This window comes from Labeo rohita, chromosome 6, assembly GCF_022985175.1.
Source record: "Labeo rohita strain BAU-BD-2019 chromosome 6, IGBB_LRoh.1.0, whole genome shotgun sequence".
NCBI classification, from domain to species: Eukaryota; Metazoa; Chordata; class Actinopteri; order Cypriniformes; family Cyprinidae; genus Labeo; species Labeo rohita.
The window spans coordinates 25,535,529-25,562,090 of record NC_066874.1 but is presented as its reverse complement, the minus strand read 5'-3'; the positions used below and the strand labels follow the sequence as shown (position 1 = coordinate 25,562,090).

The 26,562-nt window shown below is 34.6% G+C and overlaps 3 protein-coding genes across 3 annotated transcripts; 2 read left to right on the top strand and 1 right to left on the bottom strand.

The window, feature by feature from the left end:
* Nucleotides 1-66: 66 nt before the first annotated feature.
* On the top strand, nucleotides 67-5,755 carry rft1 (RFT1 homolog). The gene is made up of 13 exons (XM_051113544.1): nucleotides 67-357; nucleotides 443-528; nucleotides 606-725; nucleotides 873-1,062; nucleotides 1,153-1,254; nucleotides 1,357-1,491; nucleotides 1,587-1,665; nucleotides 2,674-2,724; nucleotides 2,813-2,943; nucleotides 3,031-3,175; nucleotides 3,264-3,369; nucleotides 3,757-4,006; nucleotides 4,096-5,755. The coding sequence occupies exons 1-13, from the start codon at nucleotides 295-297 to the stop codon at nucleotides 4,258-4,260; spliced, it is 1,623 nt and encodes a 540-aa protein (XP_050969501.1). The 5' UTR covers nucleotides 67-294; the 3' UTR covers nucleotides 4,261-5,755.
* Nucleotides 5,756-11,057: 5,302 nt separating this feature from the next.
* On the bottom strand, nucleotides 11,058-16,812 carry ruvbl1 (RuvB-like AAA ATPase 1). Its single transcript, XM_051112534.1, has 11 exons — nucleotides 16,532-16,812; nucleotides 15,671-15,757; nucleotides 15,438-15,570; nucleotides 14,107-14,258; nucleotides 13,903-13,992; nucleotides 13,327-13,476; nucleotides 13,180-13,243; nucleotides 12,903-13,101; nucleotides 12,628-12,730; nucleotides 12,427-12,518; nucleotides 11,058-11,644 (listed from the first exon to the last, which is right to left on the bottom strand). The coding sequence occupies exons 1-11, from the start codon at nucleotides 16,670-16,672 to the stop codon at nucleotides 11,485-11,487; spliced, it is 1,371 nt and encodes a 456-aa protein (XP_050968491.1). The 5' UTR covers nucleotides 16,673-16,812; the 3' UTR covers nucleotides 11,058-11,484.
* A 339-nt stretch (nucleotides 16,813-17,151) lies between these two features.
* On the top strand, nucleotides 17,152-26,173 carry eefsec (eukaryotic elongation factor, selenocysteine-tRNA-specific). The gene is made up of 7 exons (XM_051112532.1): nucleotides 17,152-17,703; nucleotides 19,574-19,781; nucleotides 20,113-20,209; nucleotides 20,871-21,035; nucleotides 22,099-22,728; nucleotides 23,431-23,587; nucleotides 25,084-26,173. Exons 1-7 carry the CDS (start codon nucleotides 17,406-17,408, stop codon nucleotides 25,263-25,265), a joined length of 1,737 nt encoding a protein of 578 aa, XP_050968489.1. The 5' UTR covers nucleotides 17,152-17,405; the 3' UTR covers nucleotides 25,266-26,173.
* The last annotated feature ends 389 nt before the right edge of the window (nucleotides 26,174-26,562 follow it).

Here is a 26,562-nt window from a genome sequence, read left to right as displayed (position 1 = left end):
AGATTATCAAATGACACGGCTCGATCAGTTTCCCTTAAAACGTTAGTTAGAAACGCCACCGAAATGTAAGGACTTTTAATTTGAAATCGTTCACTAAGACACGGAAGTATATACTATTTGACAACTTGTACAGTTGTTAAATACCAAATGGCAAGCCCAATAGGAGAGTACAGTAGTACAGACGCATAGTACTATATCTGTATAATGAAACGAAGGTAGCGTTTATTTTCCACCGGCGAATTTCGGTGTTAGTGAGTTTAAATAATCAGCTTATTTAAAAAAATAAAGTTCACAATGGGCTCTGAAGATGTGCTCAAGAGTGCTTCAACACTGGCTTCTTATAATGTTCTGCTTCAGGTACTGTAACACACACACTACTGTTGTACACAACATATGTAGAGACATATAATAAAACAATATGTTGGTATGTTTTATGCTGCAGGTGATGTTTCGAGTGTTGACTTTTCTCCTGAATGCATTTACTTTGCGGTTTGTGTCCAAGGAGTTAATAGGTGTCGTAAATGTCAGGTGGGTTTAAAGTTACATTGTGAACTTGAATATTCTTTTCAATGAGCCACTAACTGCAACGTCTGCTTTTGTTACAGGTTGATGCTGCTATATTCTACATTGGTGTTTCTGTCTAGGGAGGCGTTCCGGAGGGCGTGTCTAAGCGGTGAAGGGGCGGGGCGTAACTGGAGACAGGTGATCAACCTGTTATGGCTCACGTAAGTAGAAATACCTGTAGGTTTATGAACCAAAATGTGCTTATCTCTGAAAACAACACACCAAAAAAAAAGGAAATTTCAAAGAATCATTCACCTAAATTGAAAATGTTTTTTATTCCCTTATTTTTCTTATTCTCAAACTCTTAGATTTCCTGTGGGTTGTGTGTGGGGTGTGCTGTTAGTGTGTGTGTGGTGGTGGCTACTCCAGGCACCTGATCCAGAGTCCATCCCGCATTATGTTCCCGCTGTTGGATTGTTCTGCCTGTCTGCGCTTACAGAGCTCCTGGCTGAACCTTTGTGGGTTCTTGCACATGCGCACATGTTTGTTCGTTTGAAGGTGCCACAATCATGCATTATATTGCACGTAAAATAATCATTATAGATTGAATAGGATGAATGTATCTGATTAAACGACACATCTTCACAGGTGATTGCCGAAAGCTTAGCCATGATTGCTAAATGTCTTGTTACTGTAGTGATGGTGGTCTCAGCGCCTCAGTGGGGACTCTATATCTTCTCTGCAGCCCAGGTATGTATGTTTGTATGTTTACACACTGAATGTATACAGCATATATAGTTTGTGGTTGCCTTCTGGTTTCTAATCTTGATTCTGTGGTTTTTTATTTCAAAGTGTGTCTATGCAGGGTTTTTGCTGCTTTGTTATGTGTTGTACTTCGTCCGTTTCCTTGGCTCAGAGGAAGCAGAGAAGAAATTGTTCCCCGTTAGTCGCATAACAGAACTTCTGCCATCTAGAGTGGATCATGAGGTGACTTGTTTTATAATACTACACCACATTATTCTGTTGTAGACCTTTTTTGTTACAGTGAAACAACTACAGTGTTTTTTGCTTTTTGTTTTTAGCCACTACTAAACTGGAAGTTGACCACACTAACCTGGAGCTTTTTCAAACAGTCGTTTCTCAAACAGATACTTACAGAAGGTAAAAATCATGCTCAAATACATTACCAGTCAAAAGTTTTTGAACAGTAAGATGTTTCATGTTTTTTCAAGAAGTCGCTTCTGCTCACCAAGCCTGCATTTATTTCAAAGTACAGCAAAAGCAGTAATATTGTTAAATAGTTTTACTATTTAAAATAACTTTTCTTTTTGAATATATGTAAAACTGTAATTTATTCCTGTGATTTCAAAGCTAAATTTTCAGCATCATTACTCCAGTCTTCAGTGTCACATGATTCTTCAGAAATCATTCTAATATGCTGATTTGCTGTTCAAGAAACATTTTTTATTATTATTATCAATATTTATAACAGTTGAGTACATTTTTTTTCTTCTGTGATTAATATAAAGATCCAAAAATCAGTATTTATCTGAAATAAGAAGCCTTTATAACATTTTACACCATACAATTTAAAAGCTTGGAGTCAGTATATTATTTTTTTAATTACATTTTATATATAACATATATTTTTATATATATACTTGAGAAATAAATTATACAAATTAATACTTTTATTTAGCAAGGACGCTTTAAATTGATCAAAAGTGATGATAAAGACATTTATAGTGTTAAAAAGATTTGTATTTTAGATAAATGCTGTTCTTCTGAACGTCCTGTTCATCAAACCTGACAAACCTGACAAAATTCTGCTCAGCTTTTTTCAACAGAATAATAATAATAAATGTTTTTCAGTAGCAAATCAAAATATTAGAATGTTTTCTAAAGGATCATGTGGAGTAATGATGCTAAAATTCAGCTTTTAAATCACAGGAATAAATTACATTTTAAAATGCATTCAAATAGAAAACTGTTATTTTAAATAGTAAAAATATTTTTAAATTTTACTGTACTTTGAATTAAATAAATGCAGGCTTGGTGAGCAGAAGAGACTTCTTTAAAAACATTAAAAATCTTGACTGGTAGTATATGCAGTAACTTTTATCTGAATTATGGAACCTTTCCAATAAATGTTTAATTTTGATCTTATAGGCGAGCGTTATGTGATGACGTTTTTGAATGTGCTTAACTTTGGAGACCAAGGTGAGTTTGTAGATTCACACACTTCATTATACACAAATAGTGTAGTCATATTATACTTCTTATTGTCTTTCTATTTTTCTATTTACAGGGGTTTATGATATAATAAACAATCTTGGCTCAATGGTGGCTAGATTTCTTTTTTTACCCATTGAGGAAAGTTTCTATGTGTTCTTTGCTAAAGTCCTGGAGCGTGGACGAGATGTACGACACCAAAAGCAAGTCAGTGTCTGTTTATGTGCCTAACTTTATCTAGTCCAGCCTGCCAGATGTGAATTAGATAATTGTAAAATGCTGATTGGTCCACAGGAGGAAGTTTCCATGGCAGCTGAGGTGCTGGAATGTCTTTTGAAGTTGGTGCTTTTGATTGGTCTGATCATCACAGTTTTTGGTTATGCATATTCTCATCTGGCACTTGACATCTACGGTGGGGAGCTTCTGAGCAGCGGAGCTGGTAAAACACAAATATGCTCACACTGGACACATTTTTATTTGTGTGTGTGCTGGTAAAGATTTAAATGGTTTGTTTGTGTGTTTTGCAGGGCCGGCTCTCCTACGGTGTTATAGTTGTTATGTTCTGCTGTTAGCCATTAATGGAGTAACAGAGTGTTTTGTTTTTGCTGCTATGAGCAAAGAGGAGGTTGACAGGTGAACAACACATAATTACTCTATTGTGTGTGTGTATATATATATGTGTGTGTGTATATATATATATAATATAATTTTTTGTTTTTAAAATGTCTTTTATTTGCTCAAAAAGTAATAACAGTAGTAATGTGAAATATTATTACAATTTAAAATAGCTGTTTTCTATGCTATTTTAATTTTTTCCTGTGATGCAAAGCTGAATTTTCAGCAGCCATTACTCCAGCCTTCAGTGTCACATGATCCTTCAGAAATCATTTTAATATGCTGATTTGGTGTTAAAGAAACCAAGGAACAATTTACAAAGTATTTTCAAGACAAATAAATATTTAAGCCTTTTAAATTTTTCCAAAAAGTAGTTTAAACATGCTTTTCTCTCTTTCTTTTTAGATATAATCTGGTGATGCTGGGCCTGTCAGCCTCATTTCTTCTCCTTTCTTATTGGCTGACCTGGATGTTAGGGGGTGTTGGCTTTATTTTGGCTAACTGCTGTAACATGGCTTTACGAATCGCTCACAGTATTGTTTACATACATCGCTATTTCCTGCAAAGTGAATACACACCCCTGTGGGGGCTCCGGCCACATTTTGCTGTCATTATTGCACTTGGCGTGAGCTCTGTCCTCACAGCCTGCTCAGAGGTATCATGCCAGTGCCTTATGTTTACATATATAACAATATGTTGTGATGAGCAAATTTAAATCTGATTTGTAACCGTTTTGTCTTTCAGAGCATTTTCTGCTGTGATGGTGGCTGGTTGCTAAGGCTGGTTCACATTGCAGTGGGGGCAGTTTGTCTCCTGGGTGTGGTCGTCACAGTTTTTCTGACAGAAACGAGACTTGTGCAGTTCGTCAGGACTCAGTTGTTACCCAAATACAGCAAGAAACGCACATGAGCTTTTACTCTGGGCAATTCCTAAACATCCCTGAGGTGCAGTTGACACTATACCATTATGGAAGTCCATTTCCACTGCTGAATTAAAAAAAATGTAAAAAACACCATATTGCACAATTCTGACTTTTTTTCTTGCAATTGGGTGTTTATATCTTGCAATTTTTGCATAAATGTTAAGTTTGTATCACACAATTCTGAGGGGAAAAAAAACAGAATTTCAAGATGTAAACTCATGAAGTTTTAAGGTCAGAATATTGAGATATTTATAAAGTTAGAATATCGGAATTAATGCAATTGTGAGAAATAAAGTCAGAATTGTAAATGTGAGTTTGTATCCCATAATTGTTTTTCTCGCAAATGCAATTTGACTCTGAATTCTGCCTTTTTTCTTGCAAATGCGAGGTTGTAAAATGCAATGTGGAGGGGAAAACAACAGAATTGTAAGATGTAAACTCAAAATTTTGGATTTATAAAGTCAGAATATCCAGATAAACTCACAATTGTAAGAAAAAAGTCAGAATTGCGAGTTTGTATTTCACAATTTCTACTTTTTTTTTCTCAGTGTTGTGAGATATAAACTCGCAATTTGGGTTATAAAGTTCAGTTCTGAGTGGGAAAAAAATAGTGTTCTCAGAATTGCAAGTTTGTATCTCACAATTCTGACAGAATTTCTCAGAATTGTGACTTTATTCTTGCAATTCCGAGTTTATATCACACACTTCTGACTTTATAACTTGCAACTGCAAGTTTGTATCATGCAATTCTGTGAAAAAAAAAAAAAAAAAGTCAGAAATCCAAAATGTTAACTCTCAGTTATGAGAAGAAAAAAAATCTGAACTGTGAGATAAAAGGTTGCAATTACCTTTTTTAATTTTTTTATTCAGTGGTGAAAACAGGCTACCATTGTCATGGTCCAGATTTGAATACTGTGTGTAATTTTTCACAAACATATTTTCTTTTCTTAAAAATTGCTCCACTTTTACTCCAGAAGATGTTGTACCTCTGTGTTCAGTTTTTGCTTATGACATCAAAAGTAGCTCACCAAGATGCTGATGGTTTGAAGGACATACCGTATAGAATATTTTGTTGACTGATTACAAAACAAACAGAGAATAACACAATGTAATGCAAAGATATTGAAAACTGCTTCTGTGTGCCTGTCATTCTTTCATTACTATGAAATGTTATAAGTGTATTAAGATGTTCATCTAATGCTTGTTTTTAATTAGACATATCAAAGCTGCACATTGACCAAATGTTTTGTAACATTGTGCATAATGTTACTACTAAATATACTGTAGCTGTATAAATCAGTGGTGAACTTTGTATGAATGAATGTTTACATGAATTATGTACAAAATGGTTATGTATAATAAATTTAAATGGTACTGAGTACCATTGACCATTGTCTTACACTGAAAACATGTAAGATGAGACTGGAAAATATTATCTTCTATTATAATATCTGGGAACAAATAAAACAGTTTTTTTCCCCTTATTGTACTGTTTTCCAAATTTAATTTACACACCAGCAAGAGATTTTCTTAAAGAACTGAACTACTTTTATTCAGTAAGGATTAAGCAAAAGAGACAATACATTAGAAAAGATTATATTTTAAATAAATGCAGTACTTTTGAACTTCCTATTCATCAAAGAATCCTAAAAAAAATAAGTATCACAAGAAAATTATTTAAAGGGGTTAATCGGATGGCCATTTTCCACAAGTTGATATGATTCTTTAGGGTCTTAAATGAAAAGTCTATAATACACTTTGGTTAAAAATTCTCAATGGTAGTGTAAAACAACACCCTTTTTACCATGCCAAAATCAGCTCTGCAAAAATCATCCTGTTCTGGTCAAGGTTGCTTTAAATGTTAATGAGCTCTGCTCTCCCCGCCCCTCTCTTCTCTCTGTGGAGTGACGAGCCTGTTTAGCTGCATTTAACAGCTAAACTTGCTAAAAAGCCTGTTATAGGAAAGGCGATCGCAAAGATTCATAAAAAACCCTTATACTCACTTCTGCCGTAAGTGAAGCTGGATCACGAATTATTCGTGCAAACATAGACGATATATGTAGATCGGGAGGCGCATTCCCTTCACAACAAACGTAATCCACTGCATCTTCAGCAGCTCAGATGTCGGGAATAAATGACCACCACTATGTTCATTATTACATCCAGCAACACAACACCTCAGTCGCTCTATCTGAGATATTTTTTGTCTAACTTACATCCCTGCTCCGGCATCGAAACAATGGAGGTCGGACTGTTGTAAGGCGGGTCTGAGGTAAGAAGCTCATGTCAATCTAATGTGGGAGCGGCTGAGCATCTGAGAATGGCTTGATTTGAAAAAGGGAATATTATTTTTGCAGATTAATTAAAAACCACTGCATGGGTTTTTATCATGTGTACATACACTGCCAACACACATTAATGTTCAAACAACATGTAAAAGTTAACTTTGCATCCGATGACGCCTTTAACATGAAAATTTAAAAAGTTTAAAGAATAGCAGGAAGAAGTTTCAAAAGTTTAAATAGTTTAATACGGAAGTTTAAGAAATTTTAAGTTTGGATGGTTTTCAGTCTGAAATATTTAGAAGTTTTAAAGTTTGAATGTAGTCTGTCAGATAGATAGATAGATAGATAGATAGATAGACAGATAGATAGTATTGGTCAGATTATCAATCGACAGAAAGATAGATAGATAGATAGATAGATGATTCTAACATTATTACCAAGTTACTAGCATGTTGTTAGTCTGTTTCTAGCATGATTTAGTCTGTTTCTAGCATGATTAGCAAGTTGTTAGCATATTTTTAGCATGTTTCTAACATGATTAGCATGTTGCTAGCATGTTTCTAGCATGAGATTAACAGGTTGCTAACATGTTTAAAGAAGTCGCTAACATGTTGATAGCATGTTTTTAACATGATTAGCAAGTTTGCTAGCATGCTTCTAAAGATGATTAGCATGTTGCTAGCATGTTTCAAAGATGATTAGCAAAGTTGCTAGCATGTTTCTAAAGATGATTAGCAAGTTGTTAGATGTTGTTAGCATGTTTCTAACATGATTAGCAGATGTGCAGATGTTTCTTAGCATGATTAGCATGTTGCTAAGATGTTGATTAAGATGATTAACAATGTTGTTAGATGTTTCTAACATGATTAAGATGTTTCTAAAGATGTTTCATGATTAACAGTTTGCTGTCGAAGATGTTTCTAAAGATGATTAGCAAGTTGATATGTTTCATGTTGCTAACATGTTTCTAACATGATTAGCATGTTGCTATCATGTTTTTAAAGATTAGCAAAGTTGCTAAGATGTTTCTAGTATGATTAAGATGTCGTTAAGATGTTTCTAACATGATTAGCAAAGTTGCTAAGATGTTTCTAAGATGATTAAGATGTCGCTAAGATGTTTCTAAAGATGATTAAGATGTCGCTAGCAAGATGTTTCTAAGATGATTAGCATGTCGTCAGTATGTTTCTTGCATGATTAGCATGTTGTTAGATGTTTCTAAGATGATTAGATGTCGCTAGCATGTTTCTAAAGATGATTAACAAAGTTGCTAATGTTTCTAAAGATGATTAAGATGTTGCTAGATGTTTTTAAAGATGATTAAAGAAAGTTGCTAAAGATGTTTCTAACATGATTAAGATGTCGCTAAGATGTTTCTAACATGATTCGCATGTCGTTAGCATGTTTCTAAGATGATTAGCATGTCACTAGCATGTTTCTAAAGATGATTAGCATGTCTAGCATGTTTCTAGCATGATTGATAGAAGATGTCACTAAGATGTTTCTAAGATAGATGATAGATAGATGATTGCTAGATATGTTTCTAATATTAGATAGATAGATAGATAGATAGATAGATAGATAGATAGATAGAGATAGATAGATAGATAGATAGATAGATAGATAGATAGATAGATAGATAGATAGATAGATAGATAGATGATAGATAGATAGATAGATAGATGATAGATAGATGATAGATAGATAGAGATAGATAGATAGATAGATAGATAGATAGATAGATGATAGATAGATAGATAGATAGATAGATAGAGAGATAGATAGATAGATAGATAGATAGATAGATAGATAGATAGATAGATAGATAGATAGATAGATAGATAGATAGATAGATAGATAGATAGATAGATAGATAGATAGATAGATAGATAGATAGATAGATAGATAGATAGATAGATAGATAGATAGATAGATAGATAGATAGATAGATAGATAGATAGATGATAGATAGATAGATAGATAGATGATAGATAGATAGATAGATAGATAGATAGATAGATAGATAGATAGATAGATAGATAGATAGATAGATAGATAGATAGATAGATAGATAGATAGATAGATAGATAGATAGATAGATAGATAGATAGATAGATAGATGATAGATAGATAGATAGATAGATAGATAGATAGATAGATAGATATAGATAGATAGATAGATAGATAGATAGATATAGATAGATAGATAGATAGATAGATAGATAGATAGATAGATAGATAGATAGATAGATAGATAGATAGATAGATAGATAGATAGATAGATAGAGAGATAGATAGATAGATAGATAGATAGATAGATAGATAGATAGATAGATAGATAGATAGATAGATAGATAGATAGATAGATAGATAGATAGATAGATAGATAGATAGATAGATAGATAGATTTGATACATAGATAGATAGATAGATTAGACGATAGATAGATAGATAGATAGATAGATAGATAGATAGATAGATAGATAGATAGATAGATAGAGTTTGAATGAGTTTGAATGGATTAGAAATACAGTACATAGAAGGAAGTTTGATTGAGTCTCAAAGGATTCTGGGAGTTTTGACAGTTGGAATTTGAAAAGTGCTGGCTCATTTGAACATTCCGTCAATGTAAGTCTATGGGATTTTTCCCAGTTTTAAACGTCATTTTTAGGAAAACTGTAAGTCCGAAGTTAGAAAAGATATAGCAACATGTCAACCAGTCTGAAGATCTGATCAGTTTGTAGAAAAGATATAGCTAATTAAAGACTGAAGATGTCTGAAGATCTGGGCTGAGTTTGGAGTTTGTAGAGTTAAAGCTCTAGGAGGAGTAGCAGTCAGAAAATTTAGTCTCAGAAGAATAATAATAACGTCACTGAATCCAAGTGTCCTTGTTTTTTGACTTTGAACCAAGAGGGAAAAAAACGAAGAGCTCTGTGTGCCTGGGTTTTGTAAAGTTTCCACTCCATTTATAGCAGGAAGTCAGAACACAAACACGGGGGAAGACACTCTTCAAACGCTTCCTCTAATCACTTTTATTATGTGATGTTTATTGAAGTTTAACACGTGACTTATGTGTTTATATTGACTAATTTGTGCTCTGGCCTTTTATAATCTCAGCTTTAAGATCCCAGCTGTAATATTTTACAACTTACTCATTTATCAGCATTGTATAAATATACTATCAGTGTTCCCTTAAATCTGAAAATGTCACCAGTACGTTATTATGAAAGATCAACTAGCCCAATCGCGTTTCGAGGGGGGTCCCTCATTAAAATCGCTTTCCGGGGGTGTAAAGGTTTTTTTTGTCGGTGTTCCCCTGGTAAATTTGCATTCCAGGAGCTAAATACGACGTTATTGGGGTCGCTTGTGTACGCCAAGAAGAAACACATGAGTCTTCACATGTGAAATTTGTATTTGACAGTATACACTTCATGTTTTATTCACTTCTCAGTTAAAATATAGTTTGTATTTTGTCAATTCAAGCATGTATAATTGACATAAATGGAGCACTTTGTATTGAGGTACCTGAAATTCAAATGTGCTGGATGTTGTAGCTTGTATTTTTGTGTGTTCTGATTTTTTTTTTCTTTCTGTCTCTGCTGTTAGAACGAGCTGGGAAGGCTGCGCCATCCATCTTCAGCAAAGTTCGCTCAGGATCTGAGACTGCCTTCAACAAACCTAGCCAGAGAAAGTAACACTATGGAACCATTATTTAACTGAGTTGAACAGCCATATTTATAGAGGGTTGCACTTATGTCACGATTTGGTCAGTTACCCGGATACGGGGCCATATTGGCGATACTCAGATGTAAACAACAGCATGGATTGGACGGTTAATGTACTACTGAGTACTGCTAATTAATTCTGCTAATTTATGCTGTCTAAACCATGGGAAAAAATGTGTGGAAGCTGCAAAATCATATAGAGAAGAATTCTGTAAGCAGGAAAGGGCGCAATATTTTGACAAACTAAAGCTAAAAGCTGGTAAAGATACATACGAGCAGTATTAAGATATTAGCCTAATATTCACCTACCTGACCGGAAATGATTAGAACAAACACGAATGTTGTCAAGAATCTTGCCCTGGAAATCCTGGTTCAGTTTGGCCAACCACAAACACCTTTTTGTTGCTTGGACTGTTTTTTGTACTCTTCTCCTTTTTTGGCAGACTTTAGTACTCCAAATGTTTTTCTAAAATTAGTGCAGCCCAAAACAGGAAAGTAATTGACCATTTTTAGCAAGTTCCGTTCGGTTCAGTGGCGTTGTTTACATTTATTGCCGCCAATATGGCCACAGATGACGGCGCATCATGAAAGCACTCTATAAATGAATCTAAAGCATTAACATTGAAAACAGCTCAGCTTTTGTTTGAACACTTTGTTTTTTAAACACTTTGTAAATGTTCAATAGCACAGCTAAGCGATATTAATAGTTAGCTTGATCTTAAAATTTACCTAAATATACTATTTTATATCTATAATTAAAAAGTTTCACCTGAATTAAAAAAAAAAAAGTTTTTTTTTTTTATGGTAAAATAAATAAATAAACTTAAAAAGAAATATTAAAAGATGTTGATTATGGGTGAAAATGAAATGCCATAAAAAGTCACATTTATATTTCACATTATTATCAAAAAAAAAGATTTATTTTCAAAACAACACACAAAAAAGAACAGCAGACAGGACAATGAAAAACTTATCCTACAATTAAAGATAAAATTAAAGAAAATAAGTTGTCTTAGTATGTTAATTATGGAGTTGTTTTCTTTCCTGTTCTTCTACCTGTTTTTTTTAACAACAACAACTGACACAATAAAGTAGCCATGCGTTGATGTTGAACTGGCTTAAAACAACTGTTGTACTATTATGACATCAGGACAAATGTGAACTAAACAACCCGTACAGCAAATTAAAGAGAGTCCTGGAGTTATTTCATAAACTTGGTGTGCTGATCTTGTAGGATCTTTGCAGAGGATTTAGCATCATAGAAGAGTTCATTAATTTCTTCCACCTGTTCCTTTTCAACTCCTTCCCTCCCTTGAACTCGTGCCAGGAGACTTGCAGGGGTCAGCAGCTGCACAGCATATCTGCATATCATACAAAAACACACATTAGTCAAAATTACATAACCAAATCACATTAATTATAAATTCATAATAATGAATAACTGAGAATGCCATTAGCAAGACAGAAATAATTACAGAGTGTCTATTTACACTAAGTGCAAATAGCATGCCTCGTTGGCAGAGGCTATTTACACTAACTCCGCCCCCACAAACATATGATTAAGGTAGTCAACACTACAAAATACGACTGTCAAACATAGATGGTAAAACGCATACCATAGTCTTTTTGACAAGGTTCGAACCTGCCTTTTACCAAACTTTTATTCTCCCTTTTCAAAACTCATTTCCCATCAGAAAGGCATTTATTTTCAATAAAATGCAGGGAATAATCAAAAAGTTGAAAATTAAGTATTGAGTAGGGTTAGGGTAGGTGTAGGGAGGGCTTTATTGTCCAAATAAGGTGGGATCCATTTAATAATTTGAATTAAAATTATAATTTACACTCATTAAGTTATAAATGGATATAATTGCAATTGCCACTATTTGCAATAAGTAGTATAAATAGCAGAAAATCCAGTTATTTTACCAGTGTAAACACAATCTATGGCTATTTGCACTTGGTGTAAATAGCATATTGCTAAAAAATACTGCCATTTTTACTTAGTGTAAATAGAATCCATTGCTATTTTCACTTAGTGTAACAAGTGAGCCTCTATCTCTGTTTACACAAATAGCCACTGCTAAATTATTATGACATATCTAATAGGATGTTTTTTTTTTTAAAATGTAGTAATCAGTATTACCTGAGTGTAGTCTTGGTACCAATATCTCCAAGATGAGATAAAGCCTCCTCGCTGATGTTGATTCCTTCTGTCTGAGCTCGGATCTTTATGATCTATAGCAAAATGCAAATTAAACAACCGCATGTAATGTCTACTTCATTTTTTGAGAATGTAATAAAAGATTTAATAAGCAACTTGTTTTGATACAAAGTTTATGCACACCTGTTTCATTTCTTGAGGAGTGTACAGCATAGTTCTGATAATCATGACTCGATCCAGCAGATCCAGTGGAATACCATGAGGAGAGCTGATGTCCTCTGTCCCCCTAAAACATCATTATGCATAACAGTAAACTTGTCAATCAACTTCACAACCAGTCAAATCATTGGATCATTCTAACAGCTGATCACAGCAAACTATGAATGAACTACTGAACTTTATTGTAAAATTGTTACCCAATTTAATTTACTACATTTACCACTGTATCAAAAACGCACCTGATAAGGCAGTTTCCTCTGTTGGATGCAAACACTACAATAGGGGCGATGGAGCTCTCCAGTGCTCTGTGCAGGTAGGTAAAACACTCAATGTCCAGCATGTGAACTTCATCAATGAACAGAACACCAGGAACCAGCTCTGCCACACCCTGATCAATGTACTTGTTCACCACCTTATTGATCTCCCCCCGCAGTTTATCTGCAGACAGAATACACACAGTTAAACATGGCTTCATTAAAAATCCTGCTATGATTATCAATATATAAACTATGTTACCTGTGATTTCTGTCTTTTTGGGTTTCATCAGTTGACCCATCATAGAAAGTATGTCCTGGCCTCCCTGGAAAACACAATACAGTCATATAATTCACATTTGGAGATCCACATGAAATGCTGGACAGCATGATGTTTGTGTGCACATACCTGAGGTCTTGCATTAGCAACATCCAGGTCATGAAGGGTAACATCCTGAATAATCTCTTTCTTCTTGTGTACATCACCTTTCGGTAGAGGTACGTACTCTTCCGCCTCCAAATCAAACTCTGTTGCAAATGTGTCACATCGTCCCTGCCTCTGCAGACCAAAAACACCAAGAATGATTATGAAAGAACTCATAAAAAGCCTTAAGAGATTTTGGGTTCAATAAATAGGGTCAATTTATGCAATTTATGCTTATTCCTGCAGTTTTGCTGCTTAATATTTTTGTGGAAATTGTTGTTTTTTCATAATCCTTTAAAAAAAACATATAAAGTAAAAAAAAAAAAAATAGCATTATTATATTTGTAATGTTAAAATGTTTAACATTATAAATGTCCTTACGGTCACTTTTAATCAAATTAATGCATTCTTGCTGAATAAATGTATTAATTTCTTCCGAAAAATATGAAAGACAATCTTCTCTTTATACTGCTGCCAGACTACCTGCCCACCTGCACTGACAAAAGATTACTTCAGCAGATATAGGCAGGAGAGAGAATGGTTAAGCAAATCCGTCCATACCTTGACTGCTCCACTGTTCGCTTCGATGTAGATAACATCACCGACCTCCACTCTCTCCTTCTGCAGACTTTCATAGATACTGGGATCCAGCTGCATAAGCATAACATGAAGATTTTTAACTTCAAACACACACAAACTTAGCTTCCATCCAGCTCGTTATCTTTGAAATACAAGTATGCAAGAAAAGCGCTTTTACTTCCTTACCTTCAACTGTTTGGTGCCTTTTGCTGTCTTCAAACCGATAATGACATGACTGATAGTTTTACCATAGCCTCCCATTGGGTTCTCCGTCTCACAAGGAGTGAGTTCAGTGACCTCTCCCTCATACACCTCTTTAGTCTCCTTGATACGCAGACCTGCACATTTAAAACATAAGAATTTTAGGTACAAGAATGTACAGAACACATAAACACTGCTAAGATAATTCTAGTGAATCTACCAATACCACCTGTGTGTTCAACTGCCAATGCCGGTATATTTTGTCTGTCAGCACTGTAATAATGTGTGCATGCATGCGTATCTCATTTGATCACACTGTCCACATTGTTTGAGTTATATTGGTGGTCTAATATCAGGCTACACTGTGTGTGCATGAGTTATTTACTAACTAGTAGAAGGACAAGTTCAGATGTATTTGAATGTGTTTCTTCATGGATTTTAATCACATTTTTACCTTTATTACTAAAACTTTCTCTTAAAGGATCAGTTCATTTCCAGAATAAAAATTCTTACCCACTGTCAACCAAGATGTTCACGTCTTTCTTTGTTCAGCTGAAAAGAAATTAAGGTTTTTGAGGAAAACATTCTAAGATTTTTCTCCATATAATGGACTTCAATGGGTTGAAGGTCCAAATTGCAGTTTCAGTGCAGCTTCAAAGGGCTCTGCGTGATCCAAGCTGAGGAATAAGGGTCTTATCTAGCAAAACGATTGGCTATTTTCTACATTTTCTTTTTTTTACGAATTTATGTACTTTTAACCACAAATGTTCATCTTGCACTATCTCTGCGTCCATGATTTCATGTATTACGTAATTACACTGGAAAGGTCACACGTGATGTAGGCGTAAGTACCAAGCCAGTGTTTACAAAGTGAACGTGCAAATAAAGTCAAACACCCTTTACAAAATAAGTTAAAACAACAAAGTTGGATGAGAAGTGAGATGGAGTTTTTCACCCTACCGTGCCTGACCTTTCCAATGTGACTAAGACGAGAATTTGTGGTTAAAGAGTTTTTTTGACCAACTGACCAAACGTTTTGCTAGATAAGACCCTTATTCCCCGGCTGGTATCGTGTAGAGCCAATTGAAGCTGCACTGAACCTGCAATTTCGACCTTCAACCCAATGAACTCCATTGAAGTCCACCATATGGAGAAAAATCCTGGATTGTTTTCCTCAAAAACCTTCATTTCTTTCTGACTGAAAAAAGAAAGACATAAACGTCTTGGATGACACATGGTGAGTAAATTATTAGAAAAAAAAATCATTCTGGAAGAAAACTAATCCTTTAAAAGAAATGCATAAATGTTGAGCTCACCAATTGCTCTTCTGAAGTTCTCCATCAGCACTTCAGTTTTCTTGATTTCTGATGAATACACTTCACTGCCCACCATAGGACAGAATGGCACTTTATTTCCCAATTCCTGTGCCATGGCTAGTGCTAGAGCAGTCTGCAGGGTACAGAAATACAATTATCAAATCATAAACACTCTCACAAAGGACATCTCTGGGTTTATAATGACTGATACAATAAAGTTTGTTAGTCCTTACCTTGCCTGTTCCAGGTGGTCCGGCCAGTAAAATGGCTCTGCCAGCCATCTTTTTGGAACGAATCAGCTCTACAATGATGCCACAGGCCTAATAAAAACGGTAAGAATATAGAAAATACTTATCTTCACCATTTTTAATGAAAAAGATTTACAGCAACATGTTGCTCTTTATAAATGAATAATATAACAATATCAAGTGGCTAACTACAAGAAATTGGCCAAAAATTATTACCTATGTAACCCTGGACCACAAAACCAGTTGTAAGTAGCACAGGTATATTTGTAGCAATAGCCACAAATACAATGCATGGGTTAAAATGATCAATTTTTATTTTATGCCAAAATAATTAAGATATTAGGTAAAGATCATGTTCCACGAAAATATTTTGTACATTTCCTACTGCGAATATATCAAAACTTAACTTCTGATTAATATGCATTGCTAAGAACTTCATTTGGACAACTTTAAAGGTGATTTTCTCAGCATTTTTATTTTTTTGCACCCTCAGATTCCAGGTTTTCAAATAGTTGTATCTCAAATATTATCCTGACCTAACAAACAATACATCAGTGGAAAGCTTATTTCAGATGATGTATACATCTCAATTTCAAAAAATGTACCCATATGACTGATTTTGTGGTCCAGGGTGACATATTAAAAGTCTCCAAAACCAAGATCTGTTACAGTCATCACAGTAAAATACTCCTTGTGAAAATTAAATATGCATATGCATTTTTACATCCTGAATCCTTCTTTACAAATAATCAGTTAAAAGCAAATAATTATATAATATTAAGTGTAATCAATTTTACTGATTCAGCATTCATTAACAAACTTGCAAAATATGCAATGGATCTCTACCTCTCTTGCTGTCTCCTGCCCCACTAGTCCGGACGCGGACTGTTTAGCATTACCGGCCTCATCCAATCCGAGACCCTTTACATGGCTGTGAGAAGCGATGCGCTGCGTCTTGGTTGTGCTTTTTACCTCTTCGATCTTCATGTTTTTATTAGTTAATTAAACTCTAGAGAATGTGAGTAAAATAATTTTAAGCCCGTTACACGAAAGGCCGTTGAAATCAAACACAAGAGACCCGCGTTTCCATGTGGGTAACTAAGGCGATTTGAGGAAGTACCGTCCTGGAAACGTTTTTTAGTCGTTCTTTGTAACGATTGGTCAATTTGTGGAAACTCTGTTTAATCATTGGATGCTTCTATTGTCAATCTGATCACTGCGGATACGCCCCTATTTTCAGTTTGTGTGTCGTTTGAATTGTTGTACTGCAACGAAGATGACCGCTGTCGGTTCCACAAATCTCTTCTTCTGTATGAAATACAAATAAACACCTAATTGTGTATCAAACATGCTGTAAATAATGTAAACATTTTTAGTAGTTAAGAAATTATTTGATCCATGAGGCATGTTTCTTTTCTAAAACAAATACTGTGAAGAGGAACCTTTGAGTTGAGCTGTTGTTATATCAGGGATTGTTTTTTTCCAGCACAGGAAGAGCAACTGTCAAATTTCAGAAAAGTTTGCTGAGTACAGTAAGAGCAGAAATATTTAGCATGTAATTTAATCTCTCATATCAGATTTAATAAGCGGATATTGCTGAATTCCACCCAAATTAGAGACACTTGGTTAACTGACAGCTGGTTTGAACCAGTTGCGTTGCTGTCAGCAGTTCAAAGTCTGCGCATTCATTCTGTTACTCAACAGTCGTGCTGTTCCAGTGATGGCAGATTCCAGTTTACCTAAAACCCTTAACTTTAACGTCGGTGTCCTCGGCCATGTGGACAGCGGAAAAACATCTCTTGCCCGTGCGTTAAGCAGCACCGCGTCCACCGCAGCCTTCGACAAGAACCCCCAGTCCAAAGAGCGGGGCATCACGCTTGATCTCGGCTTCAGTGCGTTTACGGTGCCCTTACCGGAGCAACTGAAAGAGTCCTGCGGGGAAAAACAATATGACAGCCTGCAGTTCACACTGGTGGACTGTCCGGGCCATGCATCCCTCATACGCACCATTATCGGGGGTAAGTGCGTAAATTAGTTGGTTTTTATTAGTTAGGAAAGGGTTAGGCTGATCAAATCCACAATGGCAAACTGCATATTTTATATACATGCATGGATCAACATGTAAATCGTATTTCAGTAGGTCACCACACATTACTAACTCTTTAAAATCCCTGTTATGACCATAACAAACTAGTTGAATAATAGTAAACTGTCAGGTTTTTTATTTTAAACCCTGTTCAGCAAAACCACTTTTGATCAGTAGGTGGTGTGTGTGTGTAGTATTTGAAGAAGTTATTTTAACGCTGTAAAGACTGACATATGATATTAAAGTCAGTATAATGATAAAGTTGGATGACCTTTTAGACAAAATCTTAAAAATTTGCACATTTAAGTCTCATATAGTTTGGTAAGGCGAATATAGAGCTCACACTTAAGGGTGAAAAATACATAAGAGACAAATACAAAATTATGCAATTTGGTGCAGATGTTTTTTACGGTTTAGGTCAAAAGTTTACATACATCTTGCAGAATCTGCAAAATATTAATTATTTTATCAAAATAAGAGGGATCATTTATTTAGTGCCGACCTGAATAAGATATTTCAGAGAAAATAATAAAAAGTTCAAAAGTTAACATACACTTGATTCTTAATACTGTGTTTTTACCTGAATGAAAAACAGCTGTGTTTTTTTGTTTAGTGATAGTTGTTCTTAAGTCCCTTGTTTGTCCAGAACAGTTAAACTGCATGCTGTTTTACAGAAAAATCCTTCAGGTCCCACAAATTTATTTTTTATTTATTTTTTTATTTTTTTCAGCATTTTTATATTTGAACCCTTTCCAACAATGACTTTGATTTTAAGATCCATCTTTTCACACTGAGGACAACTGAGGGACTCATATGCAACTATTACAGAAGCTTCAAATGCTCAAAAAACGATGCATTAAGAGCCAGGGGTGTAAACTTTTGAACAGAATGAAGATGTGTGCATTTTTCTTATTTTGCCTAAATATCATATTTTTTCTTTTAGTGCTGCCCTTCAGAAACTACAGAAGATACTTACATGTGTCCCAGAGAACAAAATAAGTTCAGTTTACCCTGATCTTCAAATTCAAAAAAGTTTTCACCACCAGTTTTCCTTGTGATGCATCGAGCACACTGAAAAAATACTGGTGTAAGATTTCCTTTAAAACAGTTTTCACTTAGAAATTTCACAAATAATTACAAAGAAATGGCAGGTTACATTGAATTAAACATGATCTCTTAAAAAATATGTATACTGAAATAGTGCTATCTTGTAAAACATGTTTCAGTAAATCAATAAACTACAAAAAAAAAAAAATTTTTTACAATGCAATCACATCGTTTGTTAATAGGCAGTTATGGGTATGCAATACATCAATAATCCTCTATAGTAAAAGCTGGCTTGTTTTCTTGCATACACAGTCTCATAGGTATTATTTTCACGGAGGGATGTATGAAGAAATAGATGATGTGAAACAATGTCTAGAGGGTTTTTGTTAACCTTTGGGTCCAAACAAACCCAAAGAACTCTCAATGCAGTGGGAATGTCTAGTGTAATTGCATTGATGGCATTGGTGTGTGTGTGAGCATTTATGGCACATGTGGTTGATTAAGGCGGAAAGGGGCTGTTCGAGGTTCCAGCTTGACTTCCTCTCTCCCCCCCAGAGGGGATCTCTCAGGAAAGAATGAGTGCCAGAGAGAGGGAGAGAAAAAGAGGGAAAGGAAAGGCAATAGCCCAGTTTCCTACTTCTCTTATTTTCACTCTCTCTTTCTGTAATACTTTCTAGCAGTGATGACTGTATGTTGTCATATTTCTCACTGTTGAAGTTATGTATTTTATTCTAATTCTGTGTACTTGCATTCAGGTGCTCAGATCATTGATCTGATGATGTTGGTGGTTGACGTTGTGAAAGGTATGCAGACACAAACAGCAGAGTGCCTTTTGATTGGTCAGCTCACCTGTTCCCGCATGATTGTCATCCTCAACAAAACAGACCTTTTGCCTACTGACAAGAGACAGGCCGCTATCGACAAAATGACCAAGAGGATGCACAAAACTCTTGAGAACACAAGGTAGATACTGTCAAGCATGTTTAACTGTATATTGTACATATTACACATTTTGGCATGTGTTAAAACTGTAAAAAAATATTGTAATTTTAATTATAAATGCCACAGGTAAAAACCTGTTAACTGGTTAGTAGGTATATGGTTAAAAAAAAACAAAAAAACCTGCAATAAATCTACTGGGACATTTCAGTACTGTTAAATTTACAGTTTTTGAAAGTAAAAAAGAGTAAGTCATATATTATAAACATTAACAACATGAGTTTTTATTATGATACCTTGAAACAATGTGTATTGTTCTATACAAATAAAATTTACGTGACTTTTTGCTTGACAGGTTTAAAGACTGCCCTATCATTGCTGTGGCAGCAAAGCCAGGTGGTCCTGAGGCCCCAGAAACAGATGAACCACATGGAATTACTGAACTCATAGATGTAAGTTAGTGGGTGTGTTGTTGTCAGTATCACAGATTCAAGATCCAAGAGTCAGAGACCACTTTTGAATTTTATATTTTTTTTTATAAACATGAAGTTTTAAGGAGTTCACCCAAAAATTAAAATTCTGTCATTATTTACTCACCCTCAAGTTGTTCCAAACCCATAAGATCACTGATGTACATGGACTACTTTAATTATGTCCTTACTACCTTTCTGGGCCTTGAACATAGTAGTTGCATTGCTGTCTATGCAGCATCAGAAAGCTCTCAGATTTCATAAAAAATATCTTTATTTGTGTTTCAAAGATGAACGAAGGTCTTACGTGTTTGGAACGACATAAGGATGTGTAATAATGACAGAATTTTCATTTTTGGGTGAACTATCCCTTTAAGAGTTTGAAAGTGCCTAAATAAAGAAAAGTTATGACATTGACCATACAAAAGATCATTACATAAGATTTCCTTCTTTCCATTAATACACACATTGGAACATTTTAAAATCCTGGATAACATAGATCAACTTGTGAAGTTTATACTAGCTTGAGTGAATGTTGTCATTTAAAGCTAAAGGGTGAATTTAAGTTTCAGATGTCTAGACATTCCTGTATTTTGAAAGGTGTGAATCATATTTTTGAAGATGTCCCTCTCTGTGTGTTCAGTTATTGAAGGCCCAAGCCTTCCTTCCTCGTAGAGATCCATCAGGTTCTCTTCTGATGGCTGTAGATCACTGCTTCTCCATCCGTGGCCAGGGAACAGTGATTACCGGCACCGTCCTACAAGGGTCAATCAGTGTCAACGATACTGTGGAGATACCGGCATTAAAGGTACTTATGTATTTCTACACGCAGTGCTACAATATATACACTACCATTCAAAAGTTTGGGGTGAGTAAGATTTTTTTTTAAAGCAAATATACTTTTATTTAGCAAAGATGCAGTAAATTGACCGAAAGTGAAAGTAAAGGTTTGTGATAGTTGTTCATGAGTCCCTTGTTTGTCCTGAAGAGTTAAACTGCCCACTGTTCTTCAGAAAAATCCTTAAAGTCCCAGAAATTCTTTGTTTTTTCAGCATTTTTGTGTATTTTAACTCTCTCCAACAATGACTGTATGATTCTGAGATCCATCTTTTGCCAATGGATGCAACTGAGGGACTCATATGCAACTATTACAGAAGGTACAAACACTCACTGATGCTCCAGAAGGAAACACAATGCATGAAGAGCCAAGGGGTGAAAACTTTTGAATTTGAATATGAGGGTAAATGTAACTTATTTTGTCTTCTGGGAAACATGTAAGTATCTTCTGTAGCTTCTAAAGTGCAAAATAAGAAAAATGTACACATCTTCCTGTCTGTTCAAAAGTTTACACCCCTGGCTCTTAATGCATTCTTTTTGCTTCTATGGCATCAGTGAGTGTTTGAACCTTCTGTAATAGTTGCACATGAGTCCCTCAGTGTGAAAAGATGAATCTTAAAATCATACAGTTACTGTTGGAAAGGATTCACATACACAAATATGCTGAAAAACCAAAGAATTTGCAGGACATGAAGGATTTTTCTAAAGAACAGCAGGCAGTTTGTGAAGCAGCAAGGTGTATGTGAACTTTCGATCTCAACTGTATTACAATAGAAAACAGTTATTTTGCATTATAATAATATTTCACAATATTACTGTATATTGTATTTTTTAATTAAATACATAGAGCCTTGGTGATTATAAGAAATTTCTTTTAAAAACATTAAAAAACATATATTTACACATGCAAACTGCAGAAAGTTATTTCTCTTTTTCCAAATGATCAGTTTCACTGTGATAGGTGAACAAATATTTTGCAACATTGTGTATCAACATGATCAGCTCCTCATATGATTTTTTTTTTGATTCCTCAGGTAACTCGCAAGGTCAAATCTGTGCAGATGTTTCGTAAGCCAGTTCCAAGTGCTATGCAAGGTGATCGGGTCGGCGTGTGTGTGACACAGTTTGACCCAAAACTGTTAGAACGAGGTGTAGTATGCACACCGGGTTCACTGCAGATTCTTTATGCTGCTATTATATCCATCCAAAAGATTGAATACTATCGCGGAGCACTTGCCAGCCGTGCAAAGTTTCACATCACCGTTGGACATGAAACCGTTATGGCGCGTATTTCATTCTTCAATCGAGTGCTTCCCGGTAAGGAAAATGGAGACTGTAGCCCTATCTCTCAAGAGCAAAATGCAAATTCTTTCTCATTTGATTGGGAGTTTCACCACCTGGATGAGTATTTGACTGGTCAGGCAGAAGGTGGGAGAGGAGAACCACAGCAATGGGCTTTACTTGAGTTTGAACGACCAGTCACATGTCCACCACTCTGCTTAGTGATTGGGTCACGACTGGACTCGGATATCCATGGTAACGCATGCAGGCTCGCTTTTCATGGAAAGCTTCTGGAAGGCATTGAGGACAAAAACTACACAGAGACAGCACTGCCTCGACTCAAAATCAGCAAAGACAAGCAAAAAGAAGGAGCCGTAGAACGGGTGACTACAGAAATTTACACTAGCATTCAAAGGTTTGGGGACAGGAAGATTTTTTTTTATTAATAATTTTATTCAGCAAGGATTACATTGATCAAAAGTCACAGTAAGGACATTTATAATGCTCCAAAATATTCCTATTATAAATAAATTTATAATAGGTGCGTTCCACAAAAATTTAGGCAGCATGATTATTTTGAACATCAATGATAATAAGAAATGTTTCTTCAGCACTAAATCAGCATATTAGAAAAATTTCTGAAGGATCATGTGACACTGAAGACTGGAGTAATGGCCGCTAAAAATTTCAGCTTTGTTATCACAGTAATAAATTACATTTTAAAATTAATTAATTAAAAAATAAATGTATCTATTTATTAGTTTATACTGTATTTTTGATCAGATAAATGCAGCCTTGGTGAACACATTTTAAATAAATAAATACAAATTAATAAGAAAAATCTTAACAACCCCAAGCATTTTGAATTTGCATTATAATGTACAGAATATACATGATTTTGTATATGTAATTTCTTTTAATATATCTCAGATCATATTTTGTTTGATTTTTTTCCTACATTAGTTTTTACTAATTTAATTACCTGAACTGATTAATAGAAGAATTGATTCATTCTTTTGAAAACCTCATGTACTTTGGCTCTACCTAATCAGTTTTTGGCCAATTTTTTATTTATCTTTGGTCAGGTGACAGATGACTACACTGTGATTGGTCGAAACCTGTTTAAGAAGGAGACAAACCTTCAGTTGTTTGTGGGTTTAAAAGTTACACTGTCAACAGGAGAAACGGGCTCCATTGAAGGTGGCTTCGGCCAAAGTGGCAAAATTAAAATCAGAATACCAGGTAAGAAAAGACAAATACACTTTTTTTTACTTTCCCTTACTTTTTCTTGGCCCCTTTTTACCTCCTTCCTCTAAGTTTCTTGTCAGGTGACTTGCATATTTATACACCCGAACACTTATTCATTCATTCATTCAAAGACAGCATATAAAGCTACTCTCATATAAAGTTACACACTGCAAAAATGCACGCTGTATCTTAAATATACGCGCAAAAAAAAAACAAAAAACTCACATCCTTTTCCTGACCCTCAAGGCTTGCTTGTGTAGGTAGACCTCAGTCGCTCACACACACACATTACAGCACACAGACCCAATGAAATGGAGTAGAATTATTGTATACATAACTACAAATGTTAAAAATGTTTCACATTTTTGTAATATACAATACCACCAATACAAGACAATTATTGTCTAGTTTGAGAAAAAGTAAGTTGGACTAGATTTAAAATTTTAATGCCATGAAATTTTGATTTATGCAGCAGTTAATTTCTGTTTAAAACACAAATGATCATATGATCAGTGTACACTACTAGTCAAAAGTTTTTAAAAAGTAATATTTTTAATATTTAAAGTCTCTTCTGCTCACCAAGCTTGCATTTATTTGATTCAAAGTACTGCAAAACAGTAAAAATGTGTAAATATTTTTACTATTTAAACTTTTCTATTTGAATAAATTTTAAAAAGGAAATTATTCCTGTGATTTCAAAGCTGAATTTTGAGCATCATTACTCCAGTCACATGATTATACAGAAATCATTCTAATATTCTGATTTGCTGTTCAAAAAATATTTATTATTATTATTATTATTATGTTAAAAACGGCTGAATATAATATTTTCAGGTTTCTTTGATGAATGAAAAGTTCAGACGAACAGCATTTATCTCAAATGGAAATCTTTTGTAACATTATTAATGTCTTTATCATCAATTTAAAGCATCCTTGCTAAATAAAAGTATTAATGTATATAATTTTTCTTTTACAAAAACACAGCTTTTAAATGGTATTGTCATAGTGTATAATGTTACAAAAGCTTTTTATTTCAGATAAATGCTAATCTTTGGATCTTTCTATTCATCAAAGAATTCTGAAGAAAATGTACTCAACTGTTTTAAATTTTGATAAAAATAATAGTAAAAATGCTTTTTTTGAACAGCAAATCAGCATATTAGAATGATTTCTGAAGGATCATGTGACACTGAAGGCTAGTAATGATGCTGAAAATTTAGCTTTGATCACAGGAGTAAATTACATAACATATACTCAAATAGAAAACAGTTATTTTAAATAGTAAAACAATATTACTACTTTTGCTGTATTTTGGGTCAAATAAATGCAGGCTTGGGGAGCAAAAGAGAATTATTTAAAAACAAATGACTGTTCAAAAACTTCTGACTGGTAGTGTATGCAGCCAAAACATAAGGGATACATTCTGTCTAGTAATGTTGTATGCGCATTGTTCATGAATGCCTGTTCTTTTCTCTTTTTTCTTCTGTTAGAGGGGCTGAAAGAAGAAACCAAGCAGCTTCTATCCTCTTCCTCTAAGAAAAAGGGCAAGGGTGGGGCCAAAAATGAATCCTCCAAATCAGAGGAAACTAAGCCCGACTCTCAGCCGGTCACCATACATCTGAACTTCAAACGCTATATATATGATCCCCACAAAAAGATGGTCCAGTCATGACCATCATTCCAATCATTCTTAATAAATGCTGACAGGAGGGGGACAGGAATAACAAACACTGAGTATATATTACTAAAATCAAGGACATGGATCAGAAACGTCTTGTACGTTTTATTGTGTGCAGAGTTTCAGTTCTGTTACTTTGCATTTGTATGCAGAAATATGGAATAATAAAAATCAACCAAAAAGAAAAGATGCAATATTAACCAAAACACATCATTCCTTACTAATAAATGCTGTTGTATGACTGCTAATTAAACAACTCTATTAGCTAAACTGCTGTAGTTGCAATATACACTGTGTTTTGTGATTTACATTTTGTTTGCAAAAGCGAGTGGAAAGCATCCAGAGTTAGGACGTTGCTTTAGGGCAAAATGCATTATGAGTATAGGCAAATCGTGCAAAATATGTTTCCAAACACCGCACTGTCGACTACTCTACGTTTATAAATATACTTTTTACCATTTGTTTGTTCCACTGTTTATGTATGTAGGCTATGTCTGTTTGTTTTTGTGCAGATGCAGATGAGAGTGGTCAAAAAACAACAACAAATGACCTTAATAAGCGCCATTATAAGCCGTATCATTGTTTAGCGGTTTGCTTCACTGATTTGAATATCTATTCCAGTTACGTTATGGCAGCTTGGGGGAATCTGTAGGCAAATTTATTCTTAATATGCGCGTATACAAATAGCAGCTGTACAAAAATATTAAATGCCATCTGTGTTGTTATACTTCCCTGTTTGTACCTGACACATCAGGTAAAAACAAAGCCTGTATTTGTTTTTCATTATAATTGCCAATAACTGGACTTTTTTAGGAAGTGCTTATGTAGGTAACTGCCTGTCACTCTCATTCGCTTACACAGTCCTCCTTTGACTTGCAAATGTGCTGTCATTAACTTAAATTTACAGCATCACATTACTCTAAAAGAAAGATGTGTTCAGCTAAATGACAGCTAAATGATTTTTATAGATTTGTATAGAACCTTTGACTACTCACCTTTGCCTTAACCTCTTTAGTGAACTCTTAATGTGTTTTGTTGCACAAAAGAATGAATAATACAGGTCTCGAACAACATGAAAGAAAGTACATGATTGATAATATTCTTAGAAGTATTTTTAGATTATAAACTACCATTAAAATGTTTAAGGTCAGTAATATTTTTAAAATAGCTGCTGAAAATTCAGTTTTACCATAACAAGAAAGTTGATCTGTGCTGGGAAATTACTCATTTTGCCTTTGTAAGGATCAGAATGTTATTGTGTGTGTGTGTGTGCGTGTGTGTTTTACTCACA